This window comes from Magnolia sinica, chromosome 7 (genome assembly GCF_029962835.1).
Source record: "Magnolia sinica isolate HGM2019 chromosome 7, MsV1, whole genome shotgun sequence".
NCBI classification, from domain to species: Eukaryota; Viridiplantae; Streptophyta; class Magnoliopsida; order Magnoliales; family Magnoliaceae; genus Magnolia; species Magnolia sinica.
The window spans coordinates 14097081-14123143 of NC_080579.1; the positions used below are offsets into that span (position 1 = coordinate 14097081).

The window sequence follows — 26063 nt, forward strand, 5'->3', positions numbered from 1 at the left end:
CAAATAATGTTTTAATGGTGGGCATTCGATTATCAATATTTTCTATATTGGGTCCACTTGAGATCTGGATTTGCTTTATTTATGGGACTGTGCCCTTAACATGATCTGAAAAAATAAATGGACAGCATGGATGGAACACAAACCATGGTGGGCCCTCAATCTGATCAACTTTCAAATCCAATGGCCTTGTTTCAACAAATAGGTGGCCAAGGATGAGAGGTTAAGCTATTCAAAAAATCTAATTTGGGAACTATCATTTACCGACAGTGTTTACTTTGAGTTGATTTATGGCCTATGTACAATTTTTGAACGCCTGCGTATCAAGCGTCATAGGGTGACAGAGTATCAAATAACTTCCCATCAGCCTTCGTCAACTCCCAAACAGCACCACTGCGAGCGGATTAGGTACTGCTCTAGCCTCACCCAACACGGTACGGCCCTGACCGTGTGACCCACCTTAATACATTGATTGTATATCCATGCCGTTCATCCATTGTTATAACTTATTTTATTGTATATTCACAAAACCGAAGTAGATCGAAATCTCAGTTGGACCACACCACTTGTAACAGTGGTGATTCACCGTTAAAAACTTATTATGTACACGAAAGTTTTGGATCATGCTGATATTTGTTTTTACCAATCATCCAGGTCTGTGTTACCATATCAATAGGTTGGATGGAAAATAAATGTTAAATTGGGCGCTAGGAAGATTTTAATGGCGGTCATTCAATATCCACTTTTTCCTATAATGTGGTCCTCTTAACTTTTTGTCTCATACTCTAAAATGATCCTTAAAAACGGATGGACGGTGTTGATATAAAATACATGCAACAAGGTGGGACTCACATTCAGGACTGCACCGTGCCGGGTGAGTCCGGGGCAGCACCTAATCCACTCCCCTCCTTCGCTCCCTGAAAGTTCCCATACTAACCTCTTCCGTCCCCCACAAACTTCCCAAACTAACCCCCTCTCTGCATTTTCCCCAAACCCTTCCACCGTTCAGCAAAAATTCCCAAACCACCCCTCTACCATTCTCCTTCCCAACTCAAAATTCCCCAAAGTAACCCTCCACCGACCACCACTCTATCCCATCCCACACCCTCCACCTTCCCAAACGAAATTCCCCAAACTACCCTCTCCCACCACAAGCAAAATCCCCAAAATACACCTCCATGGAACCCAGCATCCTCTCCTCCGTCGGCGCTGAGCTCCTCCCGATCATCTCCCCCGTCTCCCTCTGCATGCTCCTCGTCGTCGCCCTAATCTCAGCCGTCCATCCCCCCTCAGCTGGCCCCACCTCGGCCCCCATCCGCACCGCTGCCACTCTCATCTACCTCGAATCACCGTCCGATTCCCTGTCCCAGAAGCTCCAGGGCGCGCTCCTCAATGCCGCTGCATTCATCGCCCTCATCTCTCTCGTCACCTTCCTGCTAGTTCTCCTCTACTACTACAATTTCACCTCTTTCCTCAAACACTACATGCGCTTCTCTGCCTTCTTCGTCTTTGCTTCCATGGGTGGGGCCATCTTCCTCTCCGTCATCCGACGGTTCTCGTTCCCCATCGATGCGATTACGTGTTTTCTTCTCCTCTTCAACTTCACCGCTGTTGGGGTTCTGTCGGTTTTCTCAACCGGGTTCCCGATCATTGTTAGGCAGGGATACATGGTTTCGTTGGGAATTATCGTCGCAGCATGGTTTACGAAGCTGCCCGAATGGACGACGTGGGTGCTTCTGGTGGCACTGGCGGTTTATGATCTGGTGGCTGTCCTAGCGCCAGGCGGGCCGTTGAAGATCCTTGTTGAGTTGGCGTCGAGTAGGGAGGAAGAACTCCCGGCTCTCATTTATGAGGCCCGGCCCACCGTTTCTCGGAGTGTGGGGCGCAGCAGGGGGTCGTCATCAGGGGTGGGGGCAGAATTGTTTCCGCTTTCAGGTATTGTGGTCGGTGGGTCCCCCGGGCCTTCTCATACTGTTGGAGGAGGTGAGCCGTCATCAGGTTGGCAACCAGGTCTTTTGATTCGTGGGGCTTCAGAGATAGTGTCTGTTGAGCTTCAGCCCATGCCACGGACGAATGTTGGTGATAGGAATCATTCTGATTATTCGGCGGTAAAAATAGAAGACGATGAGACATGGCCTTTGGTCCCTAGCTCCAGTAACGTGGACAATGCTGACGGTCGACGGTTGGCAAGGGCTGAAGATTCCGATCATTCGATCAATGAGGAATCCATGACCGGGACCATTGAGGACGAAGTGGCACCACTCATTGCTACTGCAGATGATGGCGGGGTGGAGATGACTCGTGGCATTAAACTCGGTCTCGGGGACTTTGTTTTCTACAGCGTGCTTGTGGGTAGGGCGGCAATGTATGATCTGATGACTGTGTACGCTTGTTACCTGGCAATCATATCAGGGCTTGGGTGCACCTTGATTCTGCTGTCAGTATGCCGCCGTGCATTGCCAGCGCTCCCCATCTCGATTGCATTGGGTGTGCTGTTCTATTTCTTGACACGACTGATGATGGAACCATTTGTTGTCGGGGCATCAACGAACTTGGTGATGTTCTAACTGATTTTTTTATAATTTGTTTTGTCCTGATGAGGAACATGCTTACTAAATAGAATTTCAATTGCTTCCAATGATACAAGCTGTGCATATAATGAGATTGTTTCCCATGTTGTTTTTGTTTTTTGGTTTGTATGATCCTGTTGAAATTCAAGATATCTGAATTTGAAAATTAGGATGCATCCAATCTGTCGTGTGTTTTTTTTTTTTTTTTTTGAAAGATAACTTGAATTCAAGGGGGAAAAAAACTACAGAAAAGGAGCTGCTGAGATAGCAGAACCAATTAGGCCTTAAGAAAGCTAAGATCGACATTACACCCATCCATATGGGAAGCCCATTCAGCAATTAAACATTTAACAAAGAAGGAGACTAAGTGATAAGGCTTCGATTCATTCCGAAAGCAGCAGTTATTTCTTTCAGTCCAAACAGCCCACCAGGTGGCCAAAATTGCCATCTGCCAGACCCGAGATTTTGGTTTGTCCATTCTAACGCCATGCCATGCCTTTAGAAGCAAGTCTGCATTTCTAGGAAAGCACCAACTGATCTTGAAAGAAGAGAGAATCTCAGTCCAAATGGAGTAGGCGAACGGGCAATGGATCAGCAAATGGTCCGCTGTTTCTTCAGAGGACAGGCAGCATATGCAGACATTAGGAAGAATCATTCCTCTTTTCCAAAGGTTATCCATAGTGAGAATTCTGTTGTTTCTAGCCAACCACCCGAATACGTGTAACTTAGTAGGAACAGAATAGTTCCATATGAAGTGATGGTTCTGAGGGGAGGAGTCACCATTGGGGGTCGATATTTGTTTGAAGAACGATCTAACTGAGAAGACAGACGATTTGTCTACCTTCCAGATGATGATATCCTCACGCTTTTAATTAGGAAGAACAGGCTGAATTAGGGGTGCACATCGAACCGTTGGATCCGTGTAACCAGACTGAAACCATTGGATCGGTCCGGTTTGGTCCGGTTCCAGGATGCTAACGGTCCGGTTCCGGTTCCAAAAATCCCAAAACCATTGGTTACGGTTCGGTTCCGGTTTAGGGCCCTGTAGAACCGATCCAAACCGTTAAACCGAACCATAGATCCGAACCGTTGAACCGAACCGTGCCATGAACTGTAGATCCGAACCATAGATCCGAGCATTCCTTTAAAAATAAAAAATAAAAAAACCCTAAAGTTCACCCTTGACGGTCCGACCGCACTTGCAGCAGATCGACACTCTCTCTCTCTCTCGCCGTCCCTTGATGGTCCCTGGACTAGCCTGCCAATGGAAATGTAGGGTAGACCCATGTCTCCTAATTATGCCTGGCAAGGTGTTGTATCAATCAGGTCCGTCCATCTCACGCATGGCTTATGCTACAAACCTCACACCTATTGGAAAATATTGTCCATCATTTTTCATTATTTTCATCCTGATAACTGTTTTTGTTTTTGGCTGTCATTTTGGTGGCCACTAATTCGATGGCTACGATCATCTGATGTATTGTATATTGAATTACTTGCCACGTGTACTATGGGGAGATGGCTCTTCCACTTATGGCTCTAACTTATCATCTCCCGCCAGCCATTTAGCACTGGGTGTCTGGGTCATCTTCATGGTAGGGTCCACCTTATGCACGGCTTAGATATTGCACACACTGGCATGTTGGTTGTGTGGCGGGATGTATTAGGGACTGGCCCACCAACAGGGGTTGGTGGGGCCCAATCTACCAACTTTCTTGATCATCTAACCATGGGTCCCACCTGTGTGGACTCAAACATCAAGTACTATGCAATACAACCAAGGGTGATATAATCGCCATTTGCCAAAATCATACCTTTTTTTTAGAAAATTTCAAAACCTACTTCCTTGAGGCCGACAACTATGCAAGGTTTGCAGACTAAAATTATTAGACAGAGTGTGTGGGACCCACCTTGATGTGAGGCCCAAATCTACTCCGTTCATCAGGTGTGCCCCTTAGTTGACGCCCTATCCCAAGAATGAGGCTAACCCGAGACAAAAGCAGATCACACCGTAGAATAGTTGAGATGGGGACTGACAGTATTAAAACTTCTCTAGATTGTGCGGGGCCCACCATATGTTGTATATGCCATCTGTTTCATTCATCAGATTTGCTCAACCAAGATGAATGGACACCCAAAATATCAAGCCATTGAAGAACTCAGATGGGTAACACGAAGAGATTTTAGTAGTATTGTTAAAAAAGTGCAATTGGGCTGGGCTTTAAAAAGCCCAAAACCGTGGAACCGAACTGGTTTTCCGGTTCCGGATCGGTTCTAGGGTGCTAACGGTCCGGTTCCGGTTCCAAAAATCCTAGAACCGTAGGGAACGGTTCGGTTCCAGTTTCACCCCAAAACCGGACCAAACCGAACCGTGTGCACCCCTAGGCTGAATGCATTCCATGAGCTCCACAAATTCAGTAATCTCCCAGTCCTCCAGGTTTCTTCTGCTTTGAATGTTCCATACCACCTTGCCTGCTTGAATAGAGTAGTTCTTAACTATAGAGCTATTTCGGTTTGCGGCCAGACGAAAGATGGTGGGAAATCTGTCTTTCAGCAGAATTTCACCAATCCAAGTATCCATCCAGAATCGTATTCAAATCCAATCCTTTGGATTTACTTAATTCAATTTCTATTTGGGTGTGTTTGGATGCGTATGCAAATTACAATTATGGCTTGTTTGACAACATGGAATTGGAGGGATTTGTTGGGATTTGCTTTTCTTTTCTTTTTGGTCATTCAGTAACAAGGATTTTGAGGGATTTGGATTTGAAAGGAATTGAAATCTCTCAAAAGCGCCCTCTTTGCATTTCCCACCTCAAAGCTGATTTGCAAAATCCACTCAATTCCGCAGGTTGCAAATTCCACTTGATTCCACTAGATTTAAAATCCACACTGCCAAACAAGCCCTTACGTTTTCGAGTTGGTCTTAGAGAGATATCTGCAATTTGAGGGATAATTCCTCATTATGAATATCTGGAATCATCTTAACTTCTGTCATTTCCTCTTGGTTAAGCTGACTGTTCACAATTGAATTCACTCATACATCCAAACATAGTCACTTAATGCGAAGTTATGTATCGTTGTGTAATTTGATTTAGAATGCATTTGGGATTTTCAAAATTCCCGTTAGGCAGAGTGCTCATTCGGCTTGATTCCCATTACACTCTATTCCCTTGCAAGAAGTCAAGAACTAATCTCAATGGCTTTTTGGCAGTTTGACAAACAAAAATGCATGGGGCACACCCTCGATCTTTCCCACATCCACTATATCTGCAGCTTCAAGAAGGTGCGCTGGAAATAGTGTTGGATGTCGAATTGCCAATTTTTTTTCCAAACACAAGCATTAGTTATTGTTAAATATCTCTATCTTTAATAGCAAATAAAAACTGTCATCTCGTTCCTTCACTAGCAAATACCAACTGGTGTCATATCTAGGGTTGCAACTTGGGTTCAGGTCAACCTGAACCCAATTGACGCAACCCAAGTCGTGAGCGGATTGGGAATAATCACATATATTTGGGTGAGGTTGAGAATGGTGGAATTGGGCTGGGCACCATGGGTTGGAATTTGTTCTTCCTGGGTCCTTGAGTTCAAGTCAGGTCCATGTTGACCCTCAACCTGACCCAACCTACCCAGTTGCACATTTAGTCATACCATATTCCTTTTTCCTTAATTGAAAGGTAGGAGCAACTGCATGTATTTTTATTAAAGGAAGAAAAATAATCAACACGGCCTAAGAGGAAGAGCTATCCGAACCAAAGAAACAAAAATGTACTAAGCAAGCATCTCTACTTAATATGAAGAGAAGGAAGCCTAAGATAATCTCTGGACAATGTCTTCTTAGTTGAACATGGAAGCTCGCAAGATGAGAAAATTTTGAAATTTCGTAGCAAGTTAACCTTGACCTCAGGCTCAAGTACTATGTTTGTACAGTTCACTCCATAATAATAAGCAAAATCTAGCAAATACCAACCACTTGAGTCGTGTAACACTCCACTGCCACCTCGACTACACCATCCAACAGACAGCCTTACCCTTCTTCTATAATGCCCCGTCCCTTCTAGTGCCCTTCCAAGTGCATGTGCACGATGTTTGGTGTAATACTCATAACCCGATCCTACCTGAACTATACACCTTCGGTATCTTCCGCAGGTTGTCCGAAGTTTCCAACAGGACCCGAATCAAGCGTGCATGTACGCATCTAAGATAACAAAACCCCGAGAGCCGGAAACCTACATCAACACGACCGCATCGTTGTTACGAATCCAATGGTACCCCCTCGCCCATCAAGGTGTGCATCTAAACCCGACTTATCGTGAGAAGAACGGGTAACATCCATGTGCGCAGGGAGCCTTAAAACCCTCCAATAGTGCTCCAATTCCATCTATTTTGTATAAAAATCATGAGCTGATGAAGTCCTTTAATCAAGTTTTAATGTGGCCCTAAGCTAGCTTAACCTATCATTATTAGCCTTAATAAAGGGAATAGTCATTTTTTCATAAAAGTCAATGCTTCTCCTTGAAATAAGGAGAGAGTGTCATCTCACATTTTCTAGAAAATGGTTAAGTCTTAATAAGTCATGTTTAAAAGCCTTGATTCATGTTTTAGATAGTGTAAAGATGACTTTATTTAATTTAATAAAGTAGTAGGAATTAAAAGTCAACAAAATCCATTAAATAAAGGGATCTTGTCAACTCACATTTTCTAAAAACACTTACATCTAATCTAAGTATCATTAAGACCATATAAGTATGCTAATTTGCCCAAAACAATGGTTAGATTAAGGCTAATAAAGTACATATACCAAAGTCAACTACCTTTTCTATAAAAGCACGTTGTATATGATTAGGGAGTCATTAAGCTCCTTGAACCAAGTTTTAGTGAGACAGATCACCCTTGAACCAAGGAGGTGCTTCCACCTATGCCTTAATCTAGAAGTCTTTTCCCTAATTACCCATTTTCTCTATAAATCGCCCTCCCTTAACAAAAATTTGTGCACATAAGTATCCAAATTCCAGAACTAGCTAAGAGACTTGGGCCTTGGAGACTTGAAACTTGAGAGTTGAAAGATGGAGAATGTAAGGGAGAATCAGAGATTTGAAAGTATGAGAGTAGAGGAGAGTTTAAGTAAATGTAACTTGCAAATAGAGGGGACTCGAATGCCTTTTTATAGGCAAAAAGTCCAGATTATGCAAATAAATAAATTAATTAAATTCCAAATGATCAAATTTCTGACCATTGGGCACATATGTGATCGCATGTCGCATATGCAACTGCATATTCTTGCATGTCCAATGTACGCGATCACATATGCTATCACCGCATATGTGATCAGTGCATATATATATATATATATATATATATATATATATATATATATATATATGCGCATATGCGACCGAACATGATAACACTAATCTTATGTATGATTAGGGAGTCATTCAGCCCTTTAAACAAAGTTTTAGTGACACAAATCACCCTTGAATCGAGGATGTACTTTTACATATTCCTTAATCTAGAACTGTCTTCCTAATTACCCATTTCCTTTATAAATAGTCCTCCCCTAAGCAAAATTTGGGCGCATAAGTGCCTAAATTCCAACCCTAACTGAGAGAGTGTGGCAGTGGACCATCCATTAAGGAGATCAAACCCATCCAATCTCTAGATTGAGGTGAGTATACCCTCCATCCCTTTGTCACACCCCAAACCCGGCCTCCTACGCAACCGATCCATGGTGGCCAGACCTGGCTTGTGACGTGTCAAACTCCGAGTTCGGCACCCGGCACTCGTACACCAAGTTCCGAGCTCGGCAGCCGACTATAAATTTTAGGGTCAGTTTTTTTTTTTTTTTCCTTCGCTAATAGATATCAAGCATAAAGATTGACATTTACAACATAAGCAAAATAATCAATTCTCAATATATAATATACTTACACGACAACTATTCCCCAACAATAAATAATCGTCAAATGAGTCGAAAGCGTAATGTCTAAAAGTCACACGGTAGGTATCATCTGCTACTCTTGTTTCTGGTACTATCCTAAAAGTCACACAGTAGGTATCATTTGCTGCTACTATTTCTGGTACTATATATATATATATATATATAAAGGTATGAGCTTTTAAAGACCAGTGAGTACACACATGTATGTGGTGTGTCCTACTCCTACATGCAAGCAAGACAAATATGCTTTGAAGGAATCATTTATGACAATATGTGTGTAATAATAAGGTATGATGCCAATGCCGATGCCAATGCAATGCATATGCATATGCATCATGATCATGATTCGAATCAATGCCGTCAGCACCACCATGTCATGCTACCACATCTCTGTTACCACAACCATTACTGTATCACACATGTCCGTAGCCACATCATCATCATACTGTTATAACTTATCATGGCAACTGTATAATCTCAAGAAACACCATGGTCGACACCCATGCACACTGGGCACCAGTAATCGACCTCGCATACCAATCATGCGGTGGTGTCGTAAGACTTCCACTCGGCATGCCAATAGTAGACGTCCGTTCATGCTTCTCCTCATCGGCGGGTCATACCGATCCCTATTTGCACCTCAGCCATTCAACAAATTGGCCCCACCTCTTCTCAACCTGACCTAGTTAGTAGGAGTCAAATCCATGAGCCATGTGTCCACTTGGCCCAACAGTGAGGCATTCCTAAGTAACATCAAGGTTTAGGGACTCTCAACCCAAGGAATTTCTATCTACCCCTACTATTTCGCACTTCCAGTGTCTCATTCCTTTTTAGGGATAATCCAAGTCATCATCATGGATACACATTTCATCACCAAGATCCAATTCATGTTGATTATGGTAGTAACATCATCAAGTATGTTATGATCATGCATGAATTCACGCAATTATGCTAAGGTATACATCCAGGTGCATGTAGTATGCACGTTATGCCATAACTCTAGGGTTTGCTTAGCCCTTAGGCTAAAGAATCCATATATAATCATATGCCACTATCAACTATATCAATCCACGATCATGTGACCCAACTGCAAAGGACATATCTTACGCATGGATGGATGTATTATGGCACATATGCATATACCATTATTCAATGATGCATGAGTATCATCAACATCAACATGTTTGAGGCATCATATCACATGCCTCTACTAATCCATAATCATCAACACCATCACCATCATCCATAATTATCACAATCACATGCACTGTTTGCTTTGGATCTATCTCATTATTGGGCCTAGGCCCCTTTCATAGTTTGACAAAGTGGCTGGTCATCACGTACAGACATTAATGTGGTCCTCACATGATAGATGGTGTTGATAAAACTCGTATAATCCAATGGGATCCACTTCCAAGTGGGCTACCAATAGGTTGGATTGCAAATAAACATCACAGTGAGTTTACAACGGTTTGGATGGCACGAAGGGTGTACTCACCTCAATCTAGGGATTGGATGGCTTGGATCTCCTTAATGGATGATCCACCTCTCTCTCTCTCTCTCTCTCTCTCTCTCTCTCTCTCTCTCTCTCTCAGTTAGGGCTGGAATTTGGGCACTTATATGCCCAAATTTTGGTTAGGAAAGGGCTATTTATAGAGAAAATGGGTAATTAGGGAGATGCTTTAAATTAAGGCATAGGCGGAAGTATCTCCTTGATTCAAGGGTGATTTGTCTCTCTAAAACTTGGTTTAAGGAGCTTAATGACTCCCTAATCATATACAATATGCTTTTATTAAAAAAGCAGGGGACAATAGTTGACCCCCCTTCAATCTAGGAATAGATGGTTGACTTTGGCATATGTACTTTACCATTGTTTTTAGCTAATTAAGCATACTTATATAGTCTTAATGATACTTAGATTAGGCGTAAGTGTTTTTAGAAAATAAATGTTTGCAAGATTCCCTTAATTTAATGGGTTTTGTTGACTTTTAGTTCCTAGTACTTTATTAAATTAAATAAAGTCATCTTTACACCATCTAATACATGGATTATGGCTCTTAAGCATGACTTATTAAGACTTAACCATTATCTAAAAAATGTGAGATGACTCTCTCTCTCTCTCTCTCTCTCTCTCTCTCTCTCTCCTTATTTTAAGGAGACACATTGACTTTTATGAAAAAGTGACAATTCCCTTTATTAAAGCTAATAATGATACGTTAAGCTAGCTTAGGGCCACATTATGGTACAATTAAGACTTGATTAAGAGACTTCATTAGCTCATGGATTTTTTTTAGAAAAATGACAGAATTAGGGCACTGTTAGAGGGGTTTTAAGGCTCCTTGCGCACATGGACATTACCTGTTCTTCTCACAATAACTCGAATTTGGGTGCACACCTAGATGCGCAAGTGGTACCATTGGGTACGTAGCGATGGCGCGGCTACGTTGACATAAGTTTCGGGTTCTCAGAATTCCGTTCTCTCATATGCATATATGCACGCTCGATTTAGGTCCCGCCGAAAACGTCGAACGACTCGCGGAAGGTACCGGAGGTGTACGGTTCATGTAGGATCTGGTTATAGGTATTATACCGAACATCGCGCACTTGTCTTCGGAAGGGCACTAGAAGAGATGAAGTGTTACATGTTTCTTTTTTTGATGAAACGAATATTATTAAGGCTGAGCCAGGAAGAAACTGATGAGGACGTAGTGCACACGCACGCCCGCACACCACCACCCCTACGCACGTACATACGCAGAAAGACCCCACCATCGATCTGGCTCGATGACGACGTCCAGGGAGGGCCTCCTAGCTAGAAGACAAGTTTTGGTTCAGAAAAGTGGGCCCGATAGTCAAGAAAAGCCCATCATGGGATCTCATGATCGTGGCCCACTCGTCGGATTGATTTCATATTTTAGGTTTTGTTTATTGTTATTATTTAGAACATTGTGAACGCTTTAGATTTTTCTATTTGGTTTTTTAGTTTACTTCATCACCAAGTAATAGGTTACGCACATGGTGCGAATTTTGGGGTATAAGATTTTCCCTATAAATAGGCACCCCTTGTAGTTCTTTTGATTCATTGAAGTTAATAAAAAAAATTCTGCTTTATTTTTCTACTCTCTTCGTGAGTTGTGGAAGAATTCAAAAGTGGGTGCGAAGCCCTCCCTTTTCGAGGGGCTAACTACCGTGGTGCGAAGCCACATCGATCCCGATTCACCCCCATCCTCCATCATCTTCTTTTCTATCTCCCCCACCATCCGTACTTCGAATTCGTTCTTTTGTTGCATCAAATTTCTTCATTACAACAGATTTCCAGATTTCGGCCCGCAGGTGAGCTGAAACTTCGGCGGAGCACCACGCACAAACCGTACATCGGATCAAGCTGAGATTTGGGAGTTTTGGAGACCATCCCTAGCCGACCAGGGCCAAGGTGGCCTTTTTCTGAATAGTGGACCCACACACGTGTGGCCGGGATCACACGCACGCCCGTCTGACCATTGTTGTTATCCACATGCGGGATCGTCTTTTGGCTCAGGTTTTTATCCTCTTTTATCCTCTCATAGCCATTTTTCATGAATCCTAGCCTTAAATTACGTTTTCCCTAAGTTATTTGCCAATTTTCTTATCCTAGGGTTCCCCTAATTGGAATTTCTAAATCCCTTGGATTAGGGACTGATTACTATGCATGTGTGGATGATTATTTCTTATCTTTGAGTATTGTTTGGTTCATAATTTTTATTGATCCAGCCCTATCATGTGTAGGCCTGGACCCGCATAGATTCCCCTTAATTGAATGTTTGGACTTTCATGTGGGATATAGAATTTGTGTAATTATTTCTGAACTAACGTGATCTTAAGCCTGAAATCTCGCATATCATATTTACTTTTCATGTCCTGCATCAAATTTGGTATCAAAGCCTAGGGTTCTTGTAGGGGAATTCAACACATATTTAGGGTTTAGTTTGTTTGAGTCCTTCATGCATTCAGTCCATCATATATAGCTGAATTTTAGTAACGGTGTGTAGTCTCCTTCATATAGAGTCTCGTAGGGTCATTTAGTTTTTTAGACACATATAGTTGCCATAGCAGGTCCTTAGGATTGAGTTAGCCTGTGTATGCCCACACGTACGGGTCGCGGTTTTGGTTTGCACCCCACTCTAAACATGGAGCAACTACAAGAATCAATAATCCAGTTAGCCCAGCAAGTTGAGTCTATGTCTAAGTGCTTGGAACAACGCATAGATTAACGCCTTAACCAATTTGATGATCGCGTTACTCAAATAGAGGCCTCCCTCAGGGCAAACCCCACCATTGGGGAAGATGTCCATTCTCAGGCAGGTGGTCAGGTGGTTAGACCAAAGAATGGAGGTGGCCAAGGAGTTGGTCATGGGCGCGCACCTGTGCACCCACCCCGTGAGGGACATCATGACCAATATGACCCAGATGCGCAACTCCTCAAGGGAGTTAGAGTAGATACCCCTACTTTTGATGGCCACTTAGACCCTAGAGCTTTTTTAGATTGGTTGACCTTATTTTGAGTGGTATGATATGTCGGATGCTTGACGAGTCCGATTCGCCAAGATGAAGTTTGTGGGTCAAGCAAAGAAGTTTTGGGCGACGGTTGAGTAAAAAAAAGAAAGAACGAGGGAACTCCCAATAATCCATTGAGGAGAAATGAAAGAAACGCTGAAAGAGAAGTACCCTTATCGCCTGCGGTTGATTGAGGAGTGACAGTCTCTTTAACAGAGTTCCATGAGTATTGCTGACTATATTAAGAAATTCGAAGAGTACTTGACCCGCTGTGAGGTTGATGAGGACCCTGTGCTCACCCTTGCTCGTTTTAAAACAGGCCTCCGTCTTGACATTAGGAGAGAATTGCTTGCCAAAGACAGACACTATCGAACAGTTGTACCAAGTAGTGTTAGATGTCGAGCAATACCTTAAAGCATCTGTGGGGAAGGCAGTTTGACTTTCGCGAATCTGGTGCTAAGGCCAACCCCTCTGGGGCTAGACCTAACACGGGATTCCAAAACAAACCTTCCCCTAATGTTCAGCCCAGATCTAAGGATGATAAGGGTAAAGAGATTATCGGGTCTAGTTCATGTGGAAGTGGGGCCACTAGGTGTTTTAGGTGTCAGGGGTTTGGTCATTTTGCTCATCAGTGCGGCACGAGAGAGGGCACTAAAGTACTCCTTATTGATGGGCAAGTAGAAGTAGTGCCCCCAGAGAGATAGTGAGGAGGAGGAATATGAGCCAGTCGGAACCCCTAGTGATGAAGAAGAGGGAGCACAAGAGTCTGTGACCCTCGCAATTGTGCGTTGCGCCCTGGCTCAAGCCAAGAACATTGATGACTGGCGCCGCAACACGATCTTCTACACTTATGCAAAATGTGGGGAAAAGAGCTGTAAGATGATCGTGGATAGTGGTAGTTGTGCCAACGTGGCATCGACTAGCACTGTGAGTCGTTTGGGCTTGAAGCTGGAAGCCCATCCTCAGCTCTATAGAGTCTCCTAGGTTGATGAAACATCCATTCCAGTCTCGCACCGCTGTCTTGTCCCTATTCAATTCGGATCTTATAAAGACAATTTGGTGTGATGTTGTTCCTATGGATGTGGGCCATATCATTCTGGGTAGGCCGTGGCTCTATGAAATGGATGTGACCATATTTGGTCGTTTAAATGTGTGTACATTCTGGTTTGAGGGCAAGAAGGTCAAGCTAAATCCTCTGCCGCCCAAGAATACAACTGGAAAAGAGTTCACCACACAGAGTGGTGTGAGCGGCCCAAAAGAAGTGAAGGAATCAAAGTCTAAGTCCAAACCGCTCCATATTTTGAATGCCAAAGACTTTGAGCGAGAGACGGAGGTGGATTCAATGATATACACCCTTGTGGCTAGGGAGAGTGTACCAGAGACTAGTGTAGAGTTACCCACTGAGGCCATTCAGGTAGTACATGAGTTTCGTGATGTCTTTCCTGATGATTTACCGAATGAGCTTCCTCTTATGAGGGATATACAGCATGCCATTGATTTAATCCCTGGGGCAACTCTACCAAACCTCCCTCATTACAGAATGAACCCGAAGGAGCACACTGAGTTGAAGAGGCAGATTGATGAACTCCTAGAGAAGGGTTTCATTCGAGAGAGCATGAGTCCGTGTGCCGTGCTCGCCCTTCTTACACCTAAGAAGGATGGCACATGGAGGATGTGTGTTGATAGTAGGGCCATCAACAAAATCACAGTCAAGTATCGGTTTCCCATACCGCGTTTTGATGACATGCTAGATATGATGGCCAATACTACTATTTTCTCAAAAATCGACCTCAAAAGTGGGTATCACCAAATCCGTATACGCCCTGGTGATGAGTGGAAGACGGCCTTCAAGACAAAAGATGGGCTATATGAGTGGCTAGTTATGCCTTTTGGGTTAACTAATGCTCCAAGCACTTTCATGCGTGTGATGACCCAAGTGTTGAGACTGTTCATGGGGAAGTTCCTGGTCGTATACTTTGATGATATCTTGATTTATATCATAACTAAGGAGCAACACCTCAACCATTTGAGGCAGGTTTGTGGGATCCTTAGGGCCGAGAAGTTGTACGCCAACGTAAAGAAGTGCGCGTTCTTGTCTAGTAGTGTGATCTTCTTAGGTTTTATTGTGTCAGCTGAGGGCGTATCGGCGGATCCCGAGAAGGTCAAGGCCATCGTTAATTGGCCTGAACCCCGCAATATTCATAAGGTGCGCTGCTTTCATGGCTTAGCCACTTTTTATAGGCGGTTCATTCGAGGTTTCAATTCCATTGTGGCTCCCATCACGGACTGCATAAAAAAGGGAGAGTTTCAATGGACAAAGGCCGCCTCGAAGGCCTTCAAGGAGATAAAAGTCAAGATGACCGAAGCTCCAGTCATGCGACTTCCAATTTTTCAAAAGCTTTTGAAGTCGCATGCGACGCGTCAGGAGTCGACATAGGAGGAGTACTTAGCCAGGAAAGGCACCCTGTCGCCTTTTTTAGTGAGAAACCGAATGAGGCGAAGTAAAGATATTCCACTTATGACAAGGAATTCTACGCGGTAGTGCAATCACTACGCCATTGGCGACATTACCTGTTACCGCAAGAATTCGTCTTGTTCTCAGATCACGGGGCCTTAAGATACTTGAACTCTCAGAAGAAATTAAGCCCCAGGCACGCTAAGTGGGTTCAATTCCTTCAAGAGTACACTTTTGTGTTTAAGCACAAGGCCGGTGTAGAGAATAAACCTGCCGACGCGTTGAGTCGTCGAGTCGCACTACTCAACTCCATGAGCGTTGAAGTTACGGGTCTTAAGCACATCAAAGAAGAGTATTCTGAGTGTCCAGATTTTGGGGTTGTGTATACGTTTTTATTAGAGAGTCCGTCAGGAGCTAACAGTGAGTATTTGATTTTGGACGGATATTTGTTTAGGAGTAACCGCTTGTGTATACCATGCACCTCCCTTCGTGATTTTCTTGTCTCTGAGTTACATTCAGGGGAGATCGCGGGTCATTTCGGTCGTGACAAGACCATTGCCCTAGTGGAGGATAGATTTTATTGGCCAAGCCTCAAGTGGGACGTGGCCAAAATTATATGGCAATGTCGTACTTGTCAACTGACAAAACAGAGGAAACAGAATACAGGATTATATACACCTTTGCCAGTCTCATTCATCCATTGGCAGGACATCAGTATGGACTTCGTGCTTGGACTTTCTAAGACTATTCGAAAGCATGACTCCATATTTATTGTCGTGGACCGTTTCTCTAAAATAGCCCACTTCATTCCTTGTTCTAAGACCTCCGACGCCTCACATGTTGCCAAGCTGTTCTTTAGTGAGGTTGTCAAACTGCATGGATTACCAAAAACCATAGTGTCTGACCGTAACGTGAGATTCATGAGTTACTTTTGGAAGACACTGTGGCACATGATGAATATTAGGCTCCAGTTTTCTTCTGCCTACCACCCTCAGACCGATGGCCAGACTGAGGTGGTTAATAGGAGCCTAGGGAGTTTACTTTGATGTTTAATGGCGGAGCATACCAGGACATGGGACGTCGTACTACCCATAGCCGAGTTTGCATATAATAGTTCTGTCAATAGGTCCACAAGTCTAAGTTCTTTTGAAGTCGTCGCTGGTTATAAGCGTAGGAAGCCTATTGATCTTATCCCCATGTCAGTCCCATAAGCCATCAGAGTCTGCAGAGTCTTTTGTACATCACATACATTCATTGTATCAAGAAATCAGGCGAAAGATCACTACTAGTAATAAGTATTACAAATTTTCTATAGACCTACATAGACGTTTCAAAGAGTTCAATATTGGAGACTCTGTGATGGTCCGCATCAGGCCCGAGCGGTACCCTCCAGGGGCCGTTCATAAGTTACACGCGCGTAGCGCTGGGCCCTTCAAAATTATAAAGCGAAACGGTCTCAATGCGTATGAAGTAGATCTTCCACATTCAATGTGGAGGATCTAGTTGCTTTTCAGGGACCCACTGATACTTTGTCTGGCCCTTCGCCCACCCATCCTGATGCCCCAACCTTACCCTTTGATCCATGGCCTCTTCCCAACCTTTCATCCCAGCCTCTGCATCCCATACCTAGCCTTCACACACCCAGAGAGGAAATAGAGGATATCCTGGACCATGAGATAATTTCCACGTTGGATGGCGGGTTTCAGAAATATCTAGTTAAATGGAAGTCACGCCCAGCTTCAGACAGCACGTGGCTCACTGAGGAGGAGCTTCAGAGACTTGATCCCGACATCCTAGAGCGATTCAGGAGTTTTATTTCGCCAGTGGCGAAATCTTCGCAGCCGGGGAGAATTGATGAGGACATCGTGCACACGCACGCCCGTCTGGCCATTGTTGTTATCCACATGCGGGATCGTCTTTTGGCTCAGGTTTTTATTCTCTTTTATCTTCTCATAGCCGTTTTTCATGAATCCTAGCCCTAGATTACGTTTTCCCTAAGTTATTTGCCAATTTTCTTACCCTAGGGTTCCCCGAATTGGAATTTCTGAATCCCTTGGATTAGGGACTGATTACTATACATGCGTGGATGATTATTTCTTATCTTTGAGTATTGTTTGTTTTATAATTTTTATTGATCCAACCCTATCATGTGTAGGCCTGGACCCGCATAGATTTCCCTTAATTGAATGTTTGGACTTTCATGTGGGATATGGAATTTGTGTAATTGTTTCTAAACTAACGTAATTTTAAGCCTGAAATCTCGCATATCATATTTAATTTTCATGTCCTACATCAGAAACAGAAGGGAAAAGAAAAGCTATACAAACCATACCCCACCACCCAAAGATCAAAACAAACCAGAATATAAAAAGAAAGCTACAAGAGGAAAGGAAAACCCAAAGCCCAACCCTATCAGCACCCAAGGGACAGAAGGGGCAACCCGAAAACTAAGTAGACCATTCAACCATACTAAAAGAAGTCCTCCTAAGGACAACCCCAGCTTCCTGAGTAGAATTATTAAACATCCAATTATTTCTTTCAATCCAGATAGCCCACAGGACCGTTGTAAGAGCCAATCTCCACTTGCAATTATCTAAGCAACCCCCACTATCCTCGTGCCAAGCTCTAAAGAAACCTTCGATCGAGCCTGACACAACCCAAGAGATGCTCGCTTTGCTGAAGATCCCAGACCAAATAATCCTCAAAAAACTACCGTGCAAGAAGAGACAATCGATGTTCTCCTTTGCCTGCAAACAGAATGCAAGCGTTCAGAAGGATCATATTACACTTTTGTAGGTTTGCGATAGTCAAAATTCTATTCCTTCCTATCAACTAGGCAAATGCCACCACCTTCAAAGGCACTCCATAATGTTAAACGACTTATGTATGCGAGATGTACTCGGACCGCAAGTTTTGAGCCAACCTTCAATACAACCCTCTAACGGTGAAGACACATGACTTCCCAAACTATTGCTCATGGAATCAACAACACCCAGAGACGAGATCATGTCCTATAAACAAGACAATAGGGACATAAACTCTTTGGATTCGATGTTGCTCAAGTTTCTATGATAGGGAGGGAACCAAGCTCCCTCATTAGACCAGCAACAGGCCATCGAGATAGTGGCCAATCCGCAAACAGCAACAAGAGCCGGGAACTAAGTTTGGAGAGGGGACTTCCCTAGCCATAGGTCGTCCCAAAAGTGGATGCAAGCTCCGTCTCCTAAAACAAAGGCCCAACTCTCCATCTTTGGGGCCACCATAGAAATACCCTTCCAAAGGAAAGAGAATTGATAAGAGGAGGACATCTTAATCGACCAACCCATGGGAGAAAGACCATACTTTGCTACTAGGATTCGTCTCCACAAGATCAATGTCTCTACCCCAAACCTCCATGCCCATTTACCGAGCAAGAGATATTAACCAACTCCAGATTGTTGATGCCAACTCCTCCTTGGTCATAAGGCTTTCAAACTTTAGACCACTTGAGGAGATGGAATTTCCCTTTAGAGCATCCTCCTTCCCATAAGAAGTCCCTCCTTAACTTATCATTTCTTAATGTAAGGGCATTTTCACACTGGGCTTGAGTGGGGTCGCGTGTTGGATGCAAGGGCACGCTTGGGGTGGGTAACCCATGCGATTCGGGGCCCACTGGGGAGGTCTTGTGTTCGAGACTTCTTACTAAGGGTGATTTATGTGCATTTCACACCGAGCTCAAGTGGGGTAGCCCGTGGGATGCGGGGACACACTCGGGGTGGGCGGCCTATGTGATTTGGGGCCCACGAAGGGGGTTCGGCCGAAGTCCTAACCCATGAGATGTGGGGTCTGGGCTATGAGATATAGGGATTAATTCGTCATACTTTAACAGTTTGAGCTTTTAGAGCAAGTGGTTAATTGTCCTGCATCAAATTGGTATCAGAGCGGGAGGTCTCGTGTTCGAGACTCCTCACCAGGGATGATCCAACAGGCGACCTCACTCAAGCCTAATGTGAAAATGCCCCTACATTAATCACCCCTGGTGAGGAGTCTCGAAAACGAGACCTCCCGCTCTGAAATTAATTTGATGTAAGACAATTAATGCAGGGGCATTTCACACTGTGCTCGAGTGGGGTAGCCCGTGGGATGCGGGGACACACTCAGGGTGGGCGGCCCATGTGATTTGGGGCCCATGAAGGGGGTTCGGCGGAGGTCCTAACGATGAGATGTGGGGCCTGGGCTATGAGATATAGGGATTTATTCGTCATACTTTAACAGTTCGAGCTTTTAGAGCAAGTGATTAATTGTCCTACATCAAATTGGACAAATTGATGGAGACATCACGCACACACGCGCACGCACGCCGCCCCCTACGTATGTACGTGAGGAGGAGGAGGGCCCCACTGTCGATGTGGATCGATGACGATGTCTAGGGAGGGCCTCCTAGTTAGAAGACGGTGTTTTGGTTAATTGGAGTGGACCCGATAGTCAAGTAAAACTCATCATGAGATCTCATGATCAGGGCCCACTAGTTGGATTAAGTTCATATTTTAGGTTTTGCTTATTTATGTTATTTAGAACATCATAAACGCTTTAGATTTCTTTGATTGGTTTTTATTTTGGTTTACTTCATCGCCAAGTAATAGGTTGCGCACATGGCGTGAGTTTTTGGGTATAGGGTTTTCTTATAAATAGGCACCCCTTGTAATTCTTTTGATTCATTGAAGATTAATAAATAAAAAATAAAAAATCCTGCGTTTTTTTCTACTCTGAGTTCCTGAGTTGTGGAAAAATCCAATTGGGTGCAAAGCCCTCCCTTCATCGAAAGGCTAACTACCATGGTGCGAAGCCACATCTATCCCAATCCGCCCCTATCGCCTGTCATCCATACTTCTCACCTTCTACAGTCATCCCCGCCTTGAATCCATCAGTTTTTGCAGCAGATCTTCTCCTTACAACCAGTTTTCAGAATCTGGCCCTGCAGGAGGGCTGAAACTTCAAAACGAAACACCACGCACAGCCCGTAGCTCGGATCAACGCGCCAGTTTGGGGTTTTGAAGCCCAAGCCTGGCCGACCAACCCCAAGAGGGCAATTTTTGGGTACGTGGGCCCCATACACATGCGGCCGGCCACCAGCGCATGTGTGTCAGGCCCCAACCGTTGTCCGCACGCAAAGGCTGTCCTCTGGTTTAGGTTTCCTTCCTCTTTTACTCTCTCATACTTGTTTTTCGTAAACCCTAACTCTAGATTGCCCTAAATCCCCAATTTCTATCCCTTTTTCTCACCCTAGGATTCTCTGAATTGGAATTGGTGAATCCCTTGGATTAGGGACTGGTTACTGTGCATGTGTGGATGATTCCTATTTCCCTTTGAGCATCGTTTGGTCCATAATTTTACTGATCCAGTCCTAACCTGTGTAGGCCTGGACCCGCACAGATTCCCCTTGATTGAATGTTTGGACTTTTGTGTGGGATGTGGAATTTTTATGTTATTGTTTCTGAATTAGTATGATCTAAGTCTGAAATCTTGCATACCATATTTAAATTTCATGTCTTGCATCATTTCTATGAAGCACAGACTTTGGGCAACGAAATAAGTAGTAAAGAGGTAGACCCGACAAGGAAATTTTAATTAAGGCTAATCTGCCTCCCGAAGAAAGTAGCTTATCTTTCCAAGGATTAAGTTACCGATCCATTCGTTCTATAACCTCATCCCATAGACTCTTCGGAGGCTTCCCCAAGCACAAGGGTGAACCTAAATATGTAGAGGGAAAGGAACCAACCTGACACCCGAAAATATCAACAACGGCAACCAGATCTTCAGGAAAGGTATGGATACCCAGAATCTCTAATTTACTAACATTTACATCAAGTCCCGAATTTACCTCAAACTAACCGATGATCAATCTCACGTGTGCAACCACGGAATCTGCAGCATTACAAAAGAGGATAGTATCATCAACAAATTGCAAGTGAGATATAGGCTATGGGAAACTTCTCAAGGAGAACCCTGAAAAGAGGCCCACAAGTTGACCCCTTCATAGTAACCTGCTCAAGGCTTCGGTGATGATAGCAAAGAGGAAGGGGGACGGAGGGTCTCCTTCTCCAAGGCCACGAGCAGATATAAAAACCCAAATGGAGACCCATTCAGCAAGATGACCCATTCAGCAAGATGGAGAATTTAGCATACAAAACACAACCAACAATCCACTTCCTCCACGATAAACTGAAACCCATCCTCCCCAGCAAGTAATCCAAAAAGGCCCAATACACATGATCATACGCTTTCTCCAAGTCTAGTTTGCAAATAATACCCTTCAACCCATCTTTCAAATAGTAGTCAATACATTCGTGAGCAATGAGCGAGCTATCCAAGATCTGCCTCCCCAAAACAAAAGCACTCTAATATGTGGAGATGATTTTGGACAGAACTCCCCATAACCTCTAACTCAACACCTTCGCTAGGATCTTGTATGGGCTGCCAATCAAATTGATAGGCCTAAAATTCTTCATTGTAATGCGACAAAGAGGAAGAGAAAATATCCAAAGATAATTTATCCTTAAATCCACATTCTGATTTAAACTCCAGCCAATGAGACAAATAATGGCAAGAAACGACAATCTTCCTAACTAAAACACACATGGGAGAGGAAGAGGACTCATGAGGCCTCTTGTTCTGCTCTTTCCAGATTCCCTGACAGTCAGGCTTGAGATAACAGAGATGCAACATTCACATTGATTAGATGAACCAGCCTCCAAGTGCCAATCCTCACAATGTAAAAGAGACTGATCGGCCATGCATGAGATCTTAAAAGAGGACTGAAATGAGACCACCAGGAAATCGTCAACTCACCATTGACAAAGAGGTGATCCAGGCCTTCTAATGAGAAAAAGAGAGGTAGCATAGACACTTGGAAGCCATGGAAGTACCCAAAGATTTAACTCGACTGTCCACTGGAAACAATTCCTGAGCTCTTTCCACATACACAAAAGAAAAAGAAATAGAAAACCAAGAAGAAGGAGAAAAACTCTTAAGAGGTGCCAAAGGATGCCAAGTCCAAGACCATATGGAATTGAGTTGGACATGGTGTCTGATAACTTCCCAAGCCGAAGAAAGCAAGAAATCACCTTCTTCTTCTTTTCTTTTTGCCATATAAGCTTATCCGGCTGATTAGAAAGAAAAACATCAGAGTACACAATGTACTGAACAATTTCACCTGAAAGAGAAGAAATCAGAAACTTCAGAAGAAATAATAATAATAATAAATTCCATATTCCACTGACCTTTATTACCAAGAATATCGAAAACACAAGTATCCAATGGCCGAAGCACAGGGACAAAAATGCATTCCATAAGAGGTCTGTCACCACCATTTATCAAACCAGAAGGATATATTTCCGGCACCAATTTGCCTATCGTTTGATCATTGAGCACGTCCTCAAGATCCAACATCCATTTCCACAAATGAGAGCTACCCTGCACAGCTTCATGGTAAAAAAAAAAAGGTTCATCTTTAACATACTTTCTCATCATAAATTCAGGCAAAATAGAATTTGAAGTCAACAAATTCAAGAACATCTTAAAAAATCATAGCCATACCAAGTAGACTGGCCCTTAATTAGCATTTATTTTTAAGGAAATGATCAAATGAGGGATGGTGTGCATGATGGTTGGAGTGGATTCATGAACACATCAGAGTGAGGACTGGGGCCCACAACTCATTTGAGATGGAAAAACATCTTTCTGTGTGTGTGTGTGTGTGCGTGTGCGTGCGTGCGTCGTGCGTGCATGCATGCGCGCGCGCGTGCTTCCTGGGAAGTGAAATGACTGAAATGCCATTTATCTTTTTTGCTGAAAAGTGAAGTCGGGCGTTGTGGGGACAGGAGGTGTGCGTCGTGCGTGCGTGCACGCTTCTTGGGAAGTGAAATGACTGAAATGGCCTTATCTTTTTTGCTGAAAAGTGAAGTTGGGTGTTGTGGGGACAGAAGGTGTGCATGTATGACTGTCCAACAGGTGGACCCCATCATGATGATTGGACGAACAAAAATCAGGCTGATCCTATTGCCATGTTGGCCTGACGTGAATTCAGAGGTTTTTGGGTGTACTTTGTTTTAATGGTGTGGACCACCTAATAATTCGATAGGCTGATTTTTTGTTTGTTTGATCATCATGGTGGTGGATGCACCTGCTGTAAGGGTTGGATGTCACTCACGCACCATGTGGGTCCCCCAATGCTTGCCTCCACTTTTTAGGAAAAAAAATAGATGGTATCTTGGTCATTTCACCCTCAAGAAGCATGTTTGGCACCTTTAAAAGTCAAGGCAATGTTTGAGAAAATATAATTTCATGAGGAATTCTCCATTATATCGTATGTTTAAATTAATGACTGTGGTAGTGTGGATGTGAGCCACTGCCGTGACCGGTTCTAAAGCCTGGATTTTCTCCAATGTACAATTCAAAAGCAGACACCTAATTGTTGGGAGAAAGGGTTAGTGGTGGTGGTGGTGACCCTTTTCTATGATTCCTGGGCTAGGAGAAGGAAACAGACAAAGCAAAAGTAATCTTGGAATCATCTTCTGCTGAGATCTTGAAACTGGCTGTTTTACGACTTTGAAGAAGCATGAGAGAATGTATGGGTGTGTTTGAGGGATGCTTCCAATATCCATGTATGGGTGTGTTTGAGGGAATTGGGTTCACCCACCAATTTGCCTTCAGCAATAGTGGAGCAGAGGGGGAAACAAACTGTTCAGTCAGGCCATGATTGCGGACTTATTGATTGGAAAATGTATTCTGAGGGTGAGGGGCCAGTGCCAGTCAATGCTTTATGGAGATTTTTCCTATGAGTTGGACGAACATTTGTGGGGGGATTTTTTGCAACCTCTGGTTGGACTGTGAAGGTTAGTTTTGGTGGCTGCAACTCCAATTAAATGTGGTCCCATTGGTTATGGTACGCTGTTTACATGTTTATGAGGGTGATCCATGTAGGCTGTCAATGGTTTGACCCAGTTTTACTGGGTCTGGGTCTGCAAAAACAAGGTCTGGACCTGGCAAGACCTGATCCTGATTAACCCGGTACAGGTACTCCAGGACCTAACCTGTTGATAGCTCTAGGTCCATGTTGCTCTAGGAGTGCTGAATGCTGAGAACATAGCTCTCAAAACTCTGTTAAAAAAACAAAAGAACAAAAAAGTAAAAAGTTAGAAGTAGAAAAACTCGTATATTTTAGAAGATTGGCAAAAGAACTCATTTTTTTAGGAGGGGGTGGGGGTGAGGGGGATTGACTGTGGTTATCCATTCATAGAATTGAGTGGAACTTGGGAAATTTTAGTGGAGATGGATCAATTCAAATAAGGCTTATTTGGAAAGAAAGGATTTGAGAGAATGAATGAATATGATACTATTATTTGATTTTCTATGTACATTACCACTCATGCACATGCAAATAGGAAGTCTAATACATTGTTTGGTAGATGCCTAAGAATGAGTTCATCTCATTTTAGTCAATGGTGATTATGTGTTAGAGATCAGTGTGTTTGGATGCTACCTGTTTTTTCGTTTCTCATTCAATCTGCCAGGACTGGCAATTATCGGAAAGCTGCCATTTTTAAAATGAGGTTAGCTTCTTAATCAGGCGGAATTGACCATCTCTTACATACCATGTTCACATGTGCCATGTGTTTGAGAATCCGTACTGTTCATCAAACTCAGCATCACAGAAAACACACTTCTGAAATTTTCAGGGTTATTGGAGACCTGAGTGGGACTGGTGTCGATGCCTGTCAAGAGAAAATTGCGTTAAAACTCACTCCCAGTGGGCACCCAAACACCCCCAAACTGTTTTTACTGAAATTTTATACAATGCCTACATGTTTATATATGTGCACACATTGTTTTTTCACTTGTTTTTTTCCTAGTCCAATCCATATAAACCCGACCTTTCTTTCCTCAATTCTTTTTGTGTTTCTGTTTTCTTTTGTGATTTTATTTTATTTTAGGATTGAAAGCGAATTAAACTCGAACATTTGCCATACTGTTTTCTGCCTCTATGGCATTTTTCTAATGTTGGCTAAGACTCACCTCTCTCCAGCTTGTGATTAGCAGGGCATGAACCTTGTATTGAAGTGGATTGTATTGCCATTGTTTTTGAGTATTGACATTTATTTCACGGTTTTCGCACAAACCTCAAAGCTCATTGAGTTGCTTACGGCTGCATTTGGCCATTTCAGGAGTGGAGATAAGTCATTTGTTTTTTAAATTTCTGACTTCATGGAGTTTCCAAAGACTTGAAAATGGGTCATGTTTGAAGGAAAGAGAGCTTTCATGATATTTTTGGGAACTCTACCAAGAGGAGAAACCTTGAAAATCACAAATTTTTTTTTCTCATGGTCCTAGCCCAAATGCAGCCTAAGACAGTGTTTCAATCATCATTAACATTATGGCCTTTTGCTGGCTATTTGTGGTTGGCTATATGGCTCGGCCTCAAATAGCTGTGGCAAGGTTGTGATGAATGATGGTGGTCGAAATGAAGTCTTAAGCAACTCAGGTTGTGTTTTGATCATAGTTCTAAAGCTTGATGACACAACTTGGA

At 43.3% G+C, this 26063-nt stretch overlaps 1 protein-coding gene across 3 annotated transcripts; it reads left to right on the top strand.

The window, feature by feature from the left end:
* The first annotated feature begins 952 nt into the window (after positions 1–952).
* On the top strand, positions 953–25437 carry LOC131251104 (presenilin-like protein At1g08700). Of its 3 annotated transcripts, none has more exons than XM_058251613.1 (2): positions 953–2552; positions 25216–25437. In XM_058251613.1, exons 1-2 carry the CDS (start codon positions 1176–1178, stop codon positions 25387–25389), a joined length of 1551 nt encoding a protein of 516 aa, XP_058107596.1. In that variant the 5' UTR covers positions 953–1175; the 3' UTR covers positions 25390–25437. The 3 variants fall into 3 exon arrangements, with proteins under 3 accessions (XP_058107596.1, XP_058107597.1, XP_058107598.1); XM_058251614.1 differs by lacking the exon at positions 25216–25437 and adding an exon at positions 5782–5883 and having other exon boundaries at positions 954–2552; XM_058251615.1 differs by lacking the exon at positions 25216–25437 and having other exon boundaries at positions 955–2743.
* The last annotated feature ends 626 nt before the right edge of the window (positions 25438–26063 follow it).

Coding starts and splice junctions, on each gene's coding strand:
- LOC131251104 (XM_058251613.1), top strand. CDS start 1,176: ATGGAACCCAGCATCCTCTCCTCCGTCGGCGCTGAGCTCCTCCCGATC. Junction 2,553..25,215: donor TCGGGGCATCAACGAACTTG/GTGATGTTCTAA, acceptor TGAAATTTTCAG/GGTTATTGGAGACCTGAGTG.